General features: G+C 55.8%; 1 protein-coding gene across 21 annotated transcripts in view; it reads left to right on the top strand.

The window, feature by feature from the left end:
* Positions 1-13,466, top strand: part of MROH1 (maestro heat like repeat family member 1) — a 113,347-nt gene that overhangs the window by 35,896 nt on the left and 63,985 nt on the right. For all 21 annotated transcript variants that reach the window (XR_010135066.1, XM_063709627.1, XM_063709618.1 and 18 more), the window contains 5 exons: positions 11-173; positions 258-356; positions 10,388-10,539; positions 11,319-11,459; positions 11,913-12,005. Coding sequence is in view for 20 of the 21 variants with exons in the window: in XM_063709627.1 (XP_063565697.1) it covers positions 11-173; positions 258-356; positions 10,388-10,539; positions 11,319-11,459; positions 11,913-12,005 (648 nt within the window). In the remaining variant the exon portion in view is untranslated. The remainder of the gene's footprint in view (positions 1-10; positions 174-257; positions 357-10,387; positions 10,540-11,318; positions 11,460-11,912; positions 12,006-13,466) is intronic.

Consider the following 13,466-nt stretch of genomic DNA (forward strand, 5'->3'; position numbering starts at 1 on the left):
TTGGGTTCAGGACCTGGTCTGGGACTGGCAGCAGGCGGCGAGTGGCGTCCTGGTGGCCGTGGGAAGACAGTTCATCAGCAAGGTGATGGAGGAGCTGCTGCGCAGGCTGCACCCTGGGACCCTGCCACACTGCGCCGTGCTGCACACCCTCGCCAGCCTCTCGGTGGCCAACGGTAGGTGACGCGCGGCCTGCCCCAGGAGGAGCACGGGGCGCTGGAAGCCTTGGCGGAGGCCTTTGACGGTGTCCTCTCTCACAGCGTTCGGCGTAGTCCCCTTCCTGCCATCCGTCCTGAGCTCCCTGCTGCCTGTGCTGGGCGTGGCCAAGCAGGACACGGTGCGCGTGGCGTTCTGCTCCGGTAAGAGGCGGCCTCGTCACCTTCTGTCTCAAGTGCCCCGGTGTTCCCGGGCATGCCTGTTTTAGGGGGGACAGGTGGGCACTTTAGGCTGCAGGAAGGGGGGCTGTTGGAGGGAGGGGCCCCCTGGCTGAGGCTGCTGGCTGGTTGGGGGGCCCATGTGGGGCTGACACAGCCTCTGTCTCTTGTTTCTCTCTACTCCTGGAGAGCCCCCCACCTTACACTGTGGGTCCACTGAGGCCTGGACGTGCCTTCGGGGTAGGAAGAGACTTCCTCGAAGCCATGACTTTTTGTTTTCCTCCCCACTCCAGGCTAGAAAAGTGTCCGCTCTCTGGGCATCCCAGGACCCAGGGGATGGGGGCACATTCATTCACCCCCACCCTCTGCCAGGAGCCCCGTTCCTGGCAGCAGTGCCCACAGCCCTCTGTGTGCCTGGCAGGGGACTGCGGGCATGTCATGGGCCTGGACCTTGGTTTCCCCTGCCACTGACAGTGGGGGAGTGGTTGGTGGGATTGGAGGGCATTTCTGTTAGAAGGGGGTGTGGAGATTGGAGATCCTGAGCTACCCTTAGTGCCCTCACAGCCCATGGCCTTGTGCTCCCAGTGTCCCATGTCAGGAAGACGGCCAGCCCTGGTAGCTGGCCGGGAGGAGAACAGGACCCTTGTGCCCAGGGGACCAGCCCTTGTAAAGACCCAGCCCTCTGGGGTCCGTTAGGTTCCAGGCCTCCTCCCCAGGCAGCGGGTGTGGGAGGGCCCGGTGATGGGGGAGGGGCCTGGTGGGGCCCGGGCAGGGCATGTTTTCGAAGCATGGGGGGAGTGGTTACAGGGCTGGGCTGGGCTCTGTAGACTGCAGGGTTGGTTTGGAGCATTTGGACCCACCTGCTCTGCTCCTGGTGACTTTGGGTTCAGATCCCAGGGCTCCTGCTACCCTCTTCTCAGCCCCTGCGCTCCGTCTCTCCTGGCCCTGCTCTTTGATAAATGCCTTCATCTTTGGGGCACTCCTTCACAGGCTCTTTCTCACCTGTGGGTGAGGGCAGGGCCCCTTGGGTAGAAGGGATAGTAACCCCATGTGACTCAGTTTTGGCTAAAAATGGGATTGGTGACAGGATGGGGGCAGCTGCATACTGAGCCAGGTGTGAAGGAGCAGAGAGTGGAAGTGGGTGTGGGTGTGGACACAGCTAAGGTGCCTGGGGCGCAGGACGTGCCATCCAGGCTGCAGGGCGGAGACAGAACGGGGCCGCTGGGGCGCCTGTCTCTGTGCTGCATGCACATCGCCCCTTCCCGCCACTCCTCTGGGAAGTGGCCTGATCCTTGCAGCTGCTGAGGCTCTAAGCAGAAACGGACTTGCAGTTCTGACACCTCTTGCTTACCTTCCCCTTCATAGGGGACCTGCGGCTCCTCTGGGCCCTACCATGCTGGCATTTTCCTCCATGTGTCAAACACATGGGTTCAGCCAGCGAAGATTCCATGGGACCTCCTCGTGTGGGACATGTGCTCCCCACCACAAATGGAACGTTCCCTGTTTGCATCTGGAGGGGATGGTGGTCCTGCTGGCTGGAGCAGCCTGGGGCCAGAGGAGGCCATATCAACCGGGTGAGGCCTAGTGGTGGGGGCGGTGGCAGGCCTGCGTCCACTGCGGGAGGGTGCAGGTCCAGCCAGGACAGGCAGTGTGCCAAGGACAGGAGTGCCCTCAGGGCACTGCAGCCAGGAGGCGAGGAGCCTCAGAGAAGACTCCCAGTGGTGGAGGCACGGCTGGCCTGGCCACGCCGTCCAGCAGGGCAGGCATCCGGTAATTCCTCCCGGCCGAGGAACCCCTCCAGTAGGAAAGGTGGCAACAAAAGAAACAGACACTAATTGGAGATGTAGATGGTTCAGGGAGAAGAAAATAACAGAGAAAGAAAATCTCTGATTAATATCCTCAGGAAAATAAGTGGGCATCATGCATTCACGGGACAAGAGGTGTCACCATGGAGAAGCCACATTCAGAGAATAAAATTGACCTTCTGTGAATTAAAGATGCCATAATAGAAATGGGAAAAATAATAGAAAAATTGGAAGAGAAAGTTGTGGAAATTTCCAGAAAATAGAGGAAAAAGGCAAAAATATGGAAAGTAAGAAAGAGAAGAATGAACTAGCAGGCTGAACCCTGAAGCCAGCATTCCAATCAGAGGCACCCTAGAAAGAATGGACAGAGATGGGAGGTCAAGAGATGACGCAAAGGCATGCCCCAGTGGCCGGGCACGGTGGCTTATGCCTGTAATCCCAGCACTTTGGAAAGCCGAAGCGGGCGGATCACTTGAGGTCAGGAGTTCAAGACCAGTCTGGCCAACATGGCGAAACCCCGTCTCTACTAAAAATACAAAAAAATTAGCCGGTGTGGTGGCGCATGTCTGTAATTCCTGATACTCTGGCTGAGACAGGAGGATTGCTTGAACCTGGGAGGCGGAGGCTGCAGTGAGCCAAGATTGCACCACTGTACTCCAGCCCGGGTGACAGAGTGAGACTCTGTCTCAAAACAAACAAATCAAAACTAGCTGGGCATGGTAGCTTACGCCTGTAATCCCAGTACTTTGGGAGGCCAAAATGGGAGGATCACTTGAGCCCAGGAATTCGAGACCAGGCTGGGCAGCATGGTGAGACCCCGTCGTTAGAAAAAATATTTTTAAAAATTTGCCAGGTATGGTAGCACATGCCTGTATTCCAGCTCCTTGGAAGGCTGAGGCAGGAGGATTGCTTGACCCTGGGAAGTCGAGGCTGCAGTGAACCAAGATCAAGCTACTGAACTCCAGCCTGGGTGACAGAGCAAGAGTCTGTCTCAAAAAAAAAAAAAAAAAAAAAAAAAAATCCTAATAACACAACAGGGGTGGGCTTCTGCTTGTGGCATTATGGTGGTCTGTTATTCTGAAAAACCTTCCCGCTACCGAATACCTGGAATGCTGATGAGTTGACCAGCATCCTTCTGATCAATCAGAAGGAGAAACCTAGGCCCACAGAGGCCAAGAGGGGAGGTGAGAGGTTAGAGCTCTCCAGTGGCCCCTGGGCACCTGCCTGCCTGCCTTGATTTCACATGGGAGACAAGGCCTTTCTTTTTCTTTTTTTTTTTTTTTTTTTTTTTGAGATGGAGTCTCGCTCTGTTGCCCAGGCTGGAGTGCAGTGGCGCGATCTCGGCTCACTGCAAGCTCTGCCTCCCGGGTTCACGCCATTCGCCTGCCTCAGCCTCTCCGAGTAGCTGGGACTACAGGCGCCCACTACCACGCCTGGCTAATTTTTTGTATTTTTAGTGGAGACGGGGTTTCACCATGTTAGCCAAGATGGTCTCGATCTCCTGACCTCGTGATCCGCCCGCCTCGGCCTCCCAAAGTGCTGGGATTACAGGCATGGACCACCGCGCCTGGCCAGACAAGGCCTTTCTTTGCACTGGGTCAGAGCCCACCTGTACCAGACCCTTCAAGGCCCCTCCTCAGCAAAAAGTGACTGATGAGGAATCTTCCACTGTGCGCCCTGGGAGGTAGTCTGTTTTCTTTTAGAATTTCTTTTAAATCCTCTCTCCTGAGAATTTGTAACCATGGTCTGTCCTGATGTAGTTGTAGGGTTCAAAGTTGTTCTTTGTGTTGGACTGGGAAGCCCTTAAGCTGAGACATTAGCCATGTAAATGGGCCGGGCTGAAGTGTCCTGGGTGGGGTGACCAGTGTCCTACTGAATGTTTGCGTCCCAGTCAGGCTGCATGGCAGTGGCTCTGGCCGGGGGGTGTGGCTGTGGGAAGCAGCGCTTCCCTGGAGCACAGGGTCTCGGCTCTGGTGTGGGGCCAGCAGCTCTCCACGGACCCAGGACCAGCAGTATCAGTTACAGCCACAAAGCACACACGTCAGCACACAAAAAAAGGAGCATTAGAGCAGAAAGTCACATAATTTGGATTGATGAGATACAGGATAAAAATAGCAAGGTAAAGAGGCGAAAGGGAGAAAGGACAGGGTCCTACGAGGACAGAGCCAGTGTGAAAAGAGAACCAAATACAGTCTAGAAACAAAACTGTAACCATTTCCATTAAAGACTAAGGGGGTGGGTGTGGCAGCCGGTTGCAGACACTGAAGAGAGTGCACCAGCTGGACAGGGGTCTGGGGACAACCCGGAGGGCAGCCCTGAGCTGGCAGAGAGAAGGGGGTGCGGGGCAGGCGTCAGGTGAGCTGGCCGAGCACCGCCGGCTGCAGAGCACGAGTCCAGAAGAGGTGAGAAGAGGCCCAGGCTCACCGGCATCATCAAAGGGAGACTCTGTGGAGCGGCCGCCAGGAGCCGCTGACTTTCACAGCCAGTGCCAGCCCTGTTCCCTGGAGCCCTGTCACCGCCACCCAGGGCAGAAGGACGCTATGGGGCTGGGGCAGAGCAGGAGTCCCCACCCCCTGCACTGGAGAGGGTGTAGAGGCCCTGGGTGCTGCTGGTGAGTGACAGGTGTGCAGGGGATCCCCGCGCCAGCAAGAAAGGAGCCGAGGAGGAGGGGGAGGCAGGCAGCCTCTTGCCCTTTTCTCTGTCGGGGAGGGAAGTGTCTTGTAACTTTAGGGAAACCACTGCAGTGTTGCAGTCCCAGGATTTCTGTGCAGTGTGTCGCTCCTGCAGGCAGCCTGCTGGTTCCACTGGAATCCTCATGCTGTGCCGCTTGACCCTCCCTGGCCTCTGTGGTCTCTGCAGGGTGGGAAGTGGGAGCTGAGCCCTCCCATCTCACTGTATGTGTCAGGCCGTTGCAAGTTTTGTCGTTACTGTGGTCTCACCTACCCAGACCTGAGCAAGGCAGAAAACACAGAAACTAATGCTTTAGAAAATAAGCAGTTGGCAAAACGTTATGTTTTATACCTAGTTCTTTGAAATAAGTGAATTAAATACTTAAGCTGCTGCCTCATCAAGGGAAAAGAGAGAAACAAGCCAAGTGGTAAACAGGAGGTGAATAGATGTGAGGACAGCGAGGGGTGGCGCGGGGACCGCGGGGAGATGTGAGGGGTGGCGTGGGGACCGTGAGAGGGGCGGTGAGGGGCGGTGCAGGGGCCTTGAGGGGACCGCGGGGGGGCGGTGAGGGGCGGCGGGGGGACGGTGAGGGGCGGCGCAGGGACCTCGAGGGGACAGGAGGGGCAGTGCGGGGACCGCGGGGGGGCGGTGAGGGGCAGTGCAAGGACCGTGGGGGGTGGTGAGGGGTGGTGGGGGGGCGGTGAGGGGCGACGTGGGGACCACAAGGGACCAGCAAAGGCCGCCGAGGGGACCGCGTGCCCAGTGCAGCCACCTCTGAAAGCCCAGCAGCGAGTGCTCCAGGAGAGCGCCAGTTCCCAGGCAGTGCTCCGCGGGCTCCGCAGTGGGCTCTCTCCCAGTCCTCAGGGCTGTGTCACCCCGGGGAAATGAAGCAAAAAGGACAGTTTCCAATTTTTTTTTTTTTTTTTTTTTTTGAGACAGGGTTTCACTCTGTCTCCCAGGCTGGAGTGCAGTGGTGTGATCTTGGCTCACTGCAACCTCTTGCCTCCCAGGCTGAAGTGATCCTCCCACCTCAGCTCCCCGAGTAGCTGCGACCAGAGGTGCCCGCCACCACACCCAGCTAATTTTTGTATTTTTAGTAGAGACGGGGTTTCCCCATGTTGGCCAGGCTGGTCTCGAACTCCTGACCTCAGGTGATCTGTCCACCTCCGCCTCCCAAAGTGCTGGGATTACAGGCATGAGCCACTGCGCCCGGCCCCAAATTCTTTTTGTGACCTGAGCATTACCACAAAAGAGATCCAGGGACCAGCCTCACTCAGGGTCTGTCCTCCCCTTCCATGCCCCTCTGCTGAACCCAAGTCAGAGATGGTTTCAGGTGCCTTTGCTGGGATACAGTGACCCTTGATATCCCAAAACTTGGAACGAAGCAGATTCCTATCACCTCACATACCCCGCTGTGATCGCTGACCCTAGGAACAAAATCCATATTGCCTGGCATAGGGGCTGGCTCTGTCCTGACGGGGGGGTCACCCCAGGAGTGAGAGGCCAGCTCCACATTGGGAGGGTGGGCCCTCACACTGATCGACATAAGAAGGGAAACCACATGGCCACTGCCCTTGTTGATTCTTATTAAAAACTCAGGCTAGGCCGGGCGCGGTGGCTCACGCCTATAATCCTAGCACTTTGGGAGGCTGAGGCGGGCGGATTGCCTGAGCTCAGGAGTTTGAGACCAGCCTGGGCAACATGGTGAAACCCCGTCTCAACTAAAATACAAAAAATTAAATTAGCCGGGTGTGGCAGTGTGTGCCTATAGTCCCAGCTACTCAGGAGGCTGAGGCAGGAGAATTGCTTGAACCCGGGAGGCAGAGGGTGCAGTGAGCCAAGATCACGCCACTGCATTCCAGCCTCAGTGACAGAGTGAGACTGTCTCCAAAAAAAAAAAAAAAAAAAACTCAGGCCGGGCATGGTGGCCTACGCCTGTAATCCCAGCACTTTGGGAGGCCGAGGTGGTTGGATCGCTTGAACCCAGGAGTTTGAGACCAATCTGGGCATCATAGTGAGACCTCTGTTTCTAAAAAAATATAAAATAAAATTAGCCAGGTACAGTGTCATGCACCTGTAGTCCTAGCTACTTGAGAGGCTGAGGTGGGAGGATCACTTGAGCCCAGGAGGTCGAGGCTGCAGTGAGCTAAGTTGGTGTCACTACACTCCAGCCTGAGTGACAGACCGAGACCCTGTCTTAAAACCAAAATCCTACAATCAACCACACAGACAAAGAATGGAAGAAACCAAAGGTTTTTGGTCTTCACTTAATAAAATTGTTTATATAAAATCCCAACACATTCCCACAAATTATTAGAGGTGACAAGAATTTAGCAGGATGCTGTTGGAGGAACAGCAGCTGAAGCTTATCTGCATTCCTGTGTACTAGACTCAGAGGTGCCAGCTCCTCTGTGAATCTATCATCACAGATTCTGGTGAGCTTCTGATGAGAGTCCCGCAGGGCCTGAGTCGACCATTGGGTTTGCGCCTGGAGGTGCTGGTGACTCTGAAGGCAGTGCTAGAAGGTGGCCAGTGGCCCCATGAAGGGGACGAGGGGTACAGGTAGAGATTTTTTGTCTGGGTGGCGCTTCTCTGGGCCTTTGCTCTTGCAGGGTTGCTGCAGGGTCTGTGTCAGAGGGAGGCTTTATGGGGACCGATGGCTACACGGGAGCCAGGTGGGGGGTGTAGGAAGCACAGAGCATAGGTGCGGGTTCCAGTGGTCTCAGGGTCCTCTTCCATGAGGTTGTCAGCCCATTGTGAGGAGGGGTTTGTGGTGAGAAAAGGGTGTGAAACAGCTTTCCAAGCATGGAAAGCCAGGGACCGGCAAGCCTCGCAGGACTGTCAGGAGCACCTGCACCCTTTGATTCTTACAGGCTGGGTTTAAAGTGATTTCTTAAGATACAAAAAAGTATAAATCACAAAGGAAAATATTAACAAGTTTGACATGACAAATTAAAGGAATTTGTTCATCAGAAGATCTGAAAAAAATGTACAGAACTGCAGATGAACATCACCAAGAAAAAGAATTACCAAAGAAGATACTATAAATAGTTTTCTCTACTTTATAAGAAGTGGAAAGGCTCACCCATGGCCCTGGGAGCAGCAGTGGATGGGGCCTAAGGCCAGTGGGAACTGGCACTCACACCCCAACCTGGCCCTCTGCACCACATGTGCATCAGCCCAGGGGGGCCTCACAGCAGCCCTGGGTCAGGTGCTACCACTGCCCAATTTTTTTTTTTTTTTTTTTTTGAGACAATCTCACACTGTCGCCCAGGCTGGAGTGCAGTGGCGTGATCTCAGCTCACTGCAACCTCTGCCTCCCGGGTTCGAGTGATTCTCCTGCTTCAGCCTCCCAAGTAGCTGGGATTACAGGTGCGTGCCACCACACCCAGCTAATTTTTTGTATTTTTAGTATGGACGGGGTGTCAACATGTTGTCCAGGATGATCTCGAACTCCTGACCTCATGATTCACCCACCTCAGCCTCCCAAAGTTCTGGGATTACAGGCATGAGCCACCGCGCCCGGCCACTGCCTCATTTTATAAGTGAGGAAACTGAGGCACAAAGAGGCTGAATAACTCGTCCCAGGCCATACACCTGGGGAGTGGGAGAGCCAGGACTAGGCCAGCCTGCACCTCTGAGCTGCCTTCTAAAGCAGATGTGGGAAGAACTGCTAGGAAATCAGAAGGGGAGACTACAGCTCAGAAAAATGGGGCAAGAAAAGGCCAGAACCACACAGCCAGCCAACATACACACAGAAAGGTGATTAGCCCACTGTCTGCAAAGCGGTATTATCTCACATTAAGCAGTTTGGAGAAAATTAAAAGTAATTGTTTGAAAATACCAAGTTTAGATTGTGCTTTGGAGCAGGGCCTGTAGCAGCGAGCTATTGGGATTGGCACTTGGCAGCCACTCTGGAGAGAGTGGGCCCATCAGAAGAACTCAAGATTGGGGCAGCTGAGGTGGTCCCAGCAGCGCCCCCTTGGTCTTGTGCCTTGTGCGGCCCCTCCCCGTGCGGTGGGTGCGTCCTTTCAGGGCTCTGGACTTTGCCCTGAAGCTCATGGTCCCTTTGTGTTTCCTCCTCCAGTTTCTGCGTCTCCGCCTGGTCCTCAGCAGGGCTGTGTAAAAGGTGCTGGCCTCAGTTTATCTCCCTGTGCCCCCATGTTCCCCCTTTACCCGGGGCCCAGCCCCACTGACCACTCGCACATCACCTGAGTTCGGCCCATGTCCTGGGCTCCAGGCCCTACAGCCAGTGTTTTCTGACTCTCCACCCAGATGTCCATACCACTCGAAGCCTGGGTGGCCACCTGCCCAGCCTCTGCCTGCTCCCAGCTCTGCCCGCTCCCAGCTCTGCCCTCAGGGTCAGCCCAAGGCCACCGCTGAGTCACATCCACAGTCACTGGCGCACTGTCAGCCGCCCACCCGTGGGAGGGCCTCATGCTAACCCTGGCATCCTGGTGCCCCTCCGCCCTGCCATTGTTCTCCCTGTGGCTCTTCCCGCCCACACTGTGCCCAGCATGGCAACCTTGGGCAGAATGTGTGGCACAAGTCTGTCTGTGAGGATGGGTGGGCGTGGCACTGCTCCTCTTGTCTCTGTGGCAGACTGGAGTGGGCAGGAACTTGTGGGCAGAGGGCATTTTGGGGAGGAGGTTGGTACTTGCACCAGTTTTCTTTGGTGACAAGCACCAAGTGCAAATTAGGTGGCTTCAAACAACAGAAATGTATTTTCTCAGTTTTGGAGACCGGAAGTCCAAGCTCAAGATGTTGGCAGGATTGGTTCCCTCTTGGGAGCCCAGAGACAGAATTCATTTCAGGCTCCCCAGCTTCTGGTGGGGCCATGGATTCTGGGTGTCCTTGGCCTGAGGCTGCCTCGCCCCAGTCTGTGCCTCCATGTCACATGGCCATCTTCCTCCTGCCTCTGTGTCTCTTCTTATAAGGATGTTGTCATGTTGGAGTTACGGCCCACCCTACTTTGCTAGGACCCCATTTTAACAGTCACATCTGGCCAGGCGCGGTGGCTGATGCCTGTAATCCCAGCACTTTGGGAGGCCAAGGTGGGCAGATCACTTGAGGTCAGCAGTTTGAAACCAGCCTGGCCAACATGGTGAAACCCTGTCTCTTCTAAAAATTAGCCAAGTATGATGGTACACACCTGTAGTTCCAGCTAGTCAGGAGGCTAAGGCAGGAGAATTGCTTGAACCTGGGAGGCAAAGGTTGTAGTGAGCTGAGATCAAGCCACTGCATTCCAGTCTGGGTGACACAGCAAGACTGTGTCGCAACACACCAGCCTGAGTGACAGACCGAGCAAGACTCTGTCTCAAAAAAAGTCACATCTGCAAAAACCCTATTTCCAATAAGGCCATGAATTTGGAGGGACGCTTTTCATCCTGTGTAGTCCTGGAGTTGTGTGCTTGGCTGGTGTTCTAGGGAGGGCATCTTGCAGGCCATGGGATTTCTGGAAGGGGCAGGAGGCAGACATAGGTGCTGAGGATCGTCACAAACCCGTGGCCTGCAGCCACTTCCCACTGGCCGGTTTTGTAGCTCTGCAGCGCTTCAGCGAGGGTGCCCTGGAGTACCTAGCCAACCTGGACCGAGCCCCAGACCCCACGGTCAGGAAGGACGCCTTTGCCACCGACATCTTCAGCGCCTACGATGTTCTCTTCCATCAGTGGCTGCAGAGTCGAGAAGCCAAGGTATGCCCCGTGGCTGCATCAGTCCATGCCTGATGCCAGGGCGCGCTCCTCCCCACATTCCCTGCCCGTGGCAAATTGATCAGAGGGTGGTGGTGTTGCATTGGCGAGCAGAGGTGCCCAATGAGAGGTGGCTCACCTTTATTTATTTTTTTGAGACAGAGTCTCACTCTGTCACCCAGGCTGGAGTGCAGTGGCATGACCTTGGCTCACTGCAGCCTCCGCCTCCCTGCTTCAAGCGATTCTCATGCCTCAGCCTCCGGAGTAGGTGGGATTACAGGCGCCTGCCACCACTCCCGGCTTATTTTTGTATTTTTAGTAGAGATGAGGTTTCGCCATGTTGGCCAGGCTGGTCTCGAACTCCTGACCTCAGGCGATCCACCCGCCTTGGCCTCCCAAAGCTCTGGGATTACAGGTGTGAGCCGCCGTGCCTGGCCACCTTTAGGCTGCCACACCTGCCCAGGGCCCCCTCTGCAGTCCTCATACTTGTGACTTGTGCCAGAGGGGCCTAGTCACTGTGGGTTTTTCCTTCTGCCCAGAGGCCCAGTGCTGCTGGCGGGGCACTGAGCATCTCCTACAAACCCCCTGGGCCTGGCCAGCATCTGGCTTGCTGTGGTCTCCCTGCAGCTGACCTCTGGGTGCTGGGCTCACGTCCCAGCCCCCGTAGCACCCACTGGTAGCCCAGTGTTCGTTCACGTCCGTCACGGGTGGTTGCTGGACATGCTCTGAGCAGTCGGTGTTGACTGAGCAGCGTAAGCTTCCCACCCACTGTCCCCTCTCAGCTCCGTCTTGCCGTGGTGGAGGCTCTGGGGCCTATGAGCCATCTGCTGCCCAGTGAGAGGCTGGAAGAGCAGCTGCCCAAGCTCCTCCCTGGGATTCTCGCCCTCTACAAGAAGCACGCAGAGACCTTCTACTTGTCCAAGGTATCTGCAGGCAGGGCAGGTCTACTGTCCCCGAGGACCCCTCCAGTCAGACTCCCCGGGGGTGGCCGTGAGTCCTCGGCTAGGGCTCAGTGGTGGGTGGGGGTGGCCCTTAGTTCTCTGCTAAGGCTCAGTGGTGGGCTGTGAAGGACAGGGCCCTCGTGGGGACCAGCTTAGTTTTCCCATCGCTGTGCCCTGGACAGTGCCAGGAACCTGGGCCTCTTGGTCCATGGCACCTGTGGCTTAGGGAGCCCCCTTCCTGGGCCCTCCCCACCCTCCTCCCTGGCTCTGAGTTCTAGAGGTAGACCAAGGGCCTCCTTATTTGAGCCCCAAGGTGGGGCCCATGTCCTCCTGGCCCATGTCTTCCTGTGGCCCAACTGGGAGGCTCTGGTTGACCTTAGTCAGTTCGGGGGGCTGGAGGTAGGACTGATGGCCTCTTCTCCCTACCCGGAGCAGAGCCTGGGCCAGATCCTCGAGGCGGCTGTGAGTGTGGGCAGCCGCACACTGGAGACCCAGCTGGATGCCCTCTTGGCTGCACTGCACTCCCAGGTAGGAGGTGGGCGTCAGGGGGCGGGTCCAGGTTCTGCACACCCTTCCGTGGGAAGTTGCTGGACAAGGGGTGCAGAAAGCAAGTTGGGGTGGATGGCTCAGCCACGTGGGGCTGAGGACTGGGCATTCCCTGAAGGTCACTCGGGTGACTTCTTAGCGATGTGGCGATGCTCTTGCCCTGCCCAGCAGTGGCACATGCAGGTGACATAGCAGCCCCCAGGATGGAGGTGGCAGGAGTGGGTGCCCAGGCCCAGTGCAGGCCCAGTACAGGTGGTCCCAGAGAAAGGTCAGCGCAGCTAAAGCGCCAGTTGGGGGAGACTGCCCTGGGTTTCTGGGGACTGAGCTCAGAGGAGCAGAGGAGAGGCCCTGGGCTGCAGGACGGGGGTCTTGAAGGCCCTGCTGGAGAGGAAGCGATGTGGGGAGGAGGCTGAGCAGCTGGGGCAGCTGGGACCCCTCCCCAGGTCGGGTGAATGAGGCTAAGAACGACTGAGGGACGCAGGTGCCGGGTCACCCATGACCTTGGCACTGGGGGTCATCTGTCCATGGGACTTTCTGGATGAGAGAGGAGAGGGGCAGGGAGCTAGACAGGGTGGTGTGGTGAAGTCTGCAAGGAGACTTTCTGAAAAGAAGTGTGGAGGTGGGTTTACTGCTTGGCTCTGTCCCTCACCTGGCCCACTTCAGCTGGGCCCCACTCTCCACCGCCTGGATGGTCCTGGCTGCATGCCAGAAACAAAGGGGAAGAGGGGACGGCAGCCACAGAGCTAGTAAACATAATGTAAGTGCTGTGAACAGTTACATGGTAACAAACTGTTAAAACTGTATGAAATGGTTAGGTTCCTAGAAAGATAAAAGTGTCAACATTGGTACGAAAAGCAACAGAGAATTGAATAAGCCAATAAAGCAACGGAAATAATATTCTAAGACCTTTCTTCCTTAAAACAAGCCTGGGACCCAAATGGTTTCACGACTGAGTTCTACCAAACTTTTGAGGAACAATTAATTCCTGTCCAGTACAAGTACATTTGGAAATAGAAAAAGATCCAGAGCTACCTCTTTCATTCTGTGAGGCCTTGGTCAAATCCCAGTCAGAGCCGTATAAGGAAATGCAGATGTGTAACGATGAGCATAGACGTGAGGTTTTGCATAAAGTAGCAGGTTACTGAACCCAAGACCATACTTTTATTTATTATTTATTCATTTATTTATTTATTATTTATTTATTTTGAGATGGAGTTTCGCTCTTGATGCCCTGGCTGGAGTGCTGTGGCATGATCTCGGCTCACTGCAACCTCTGCCTCTCGGGTACAAGCGATCTCCTGCCTCAGCCTCCTGAGTAGCTGGGATTACAGGTGCCCACCGCCACACCTGGCTAGTTTTTTGTATTTTTAGTAGAGATGGGGTTTCACCATGTTGGCCAGGCTGATCTTGAACTCCTGACCTCAAGTGATCCACCCACCTCAG

This window comes from Gorilla gorilla, chromosome 7 (genome assembly GCF_029281585.2).
Source record: "Gorilla gorilla gorilla isolate KB3781 chromosome 7, NHGRI_mGorGor1-v2.1_pri, whole genome shotgun sequence".
Lineage (NCBI taxonomy): Eukaryota > Metazoa > Chordata > Mammalia > Primates > Hominidae > Gorilla > Gorilla gorilla.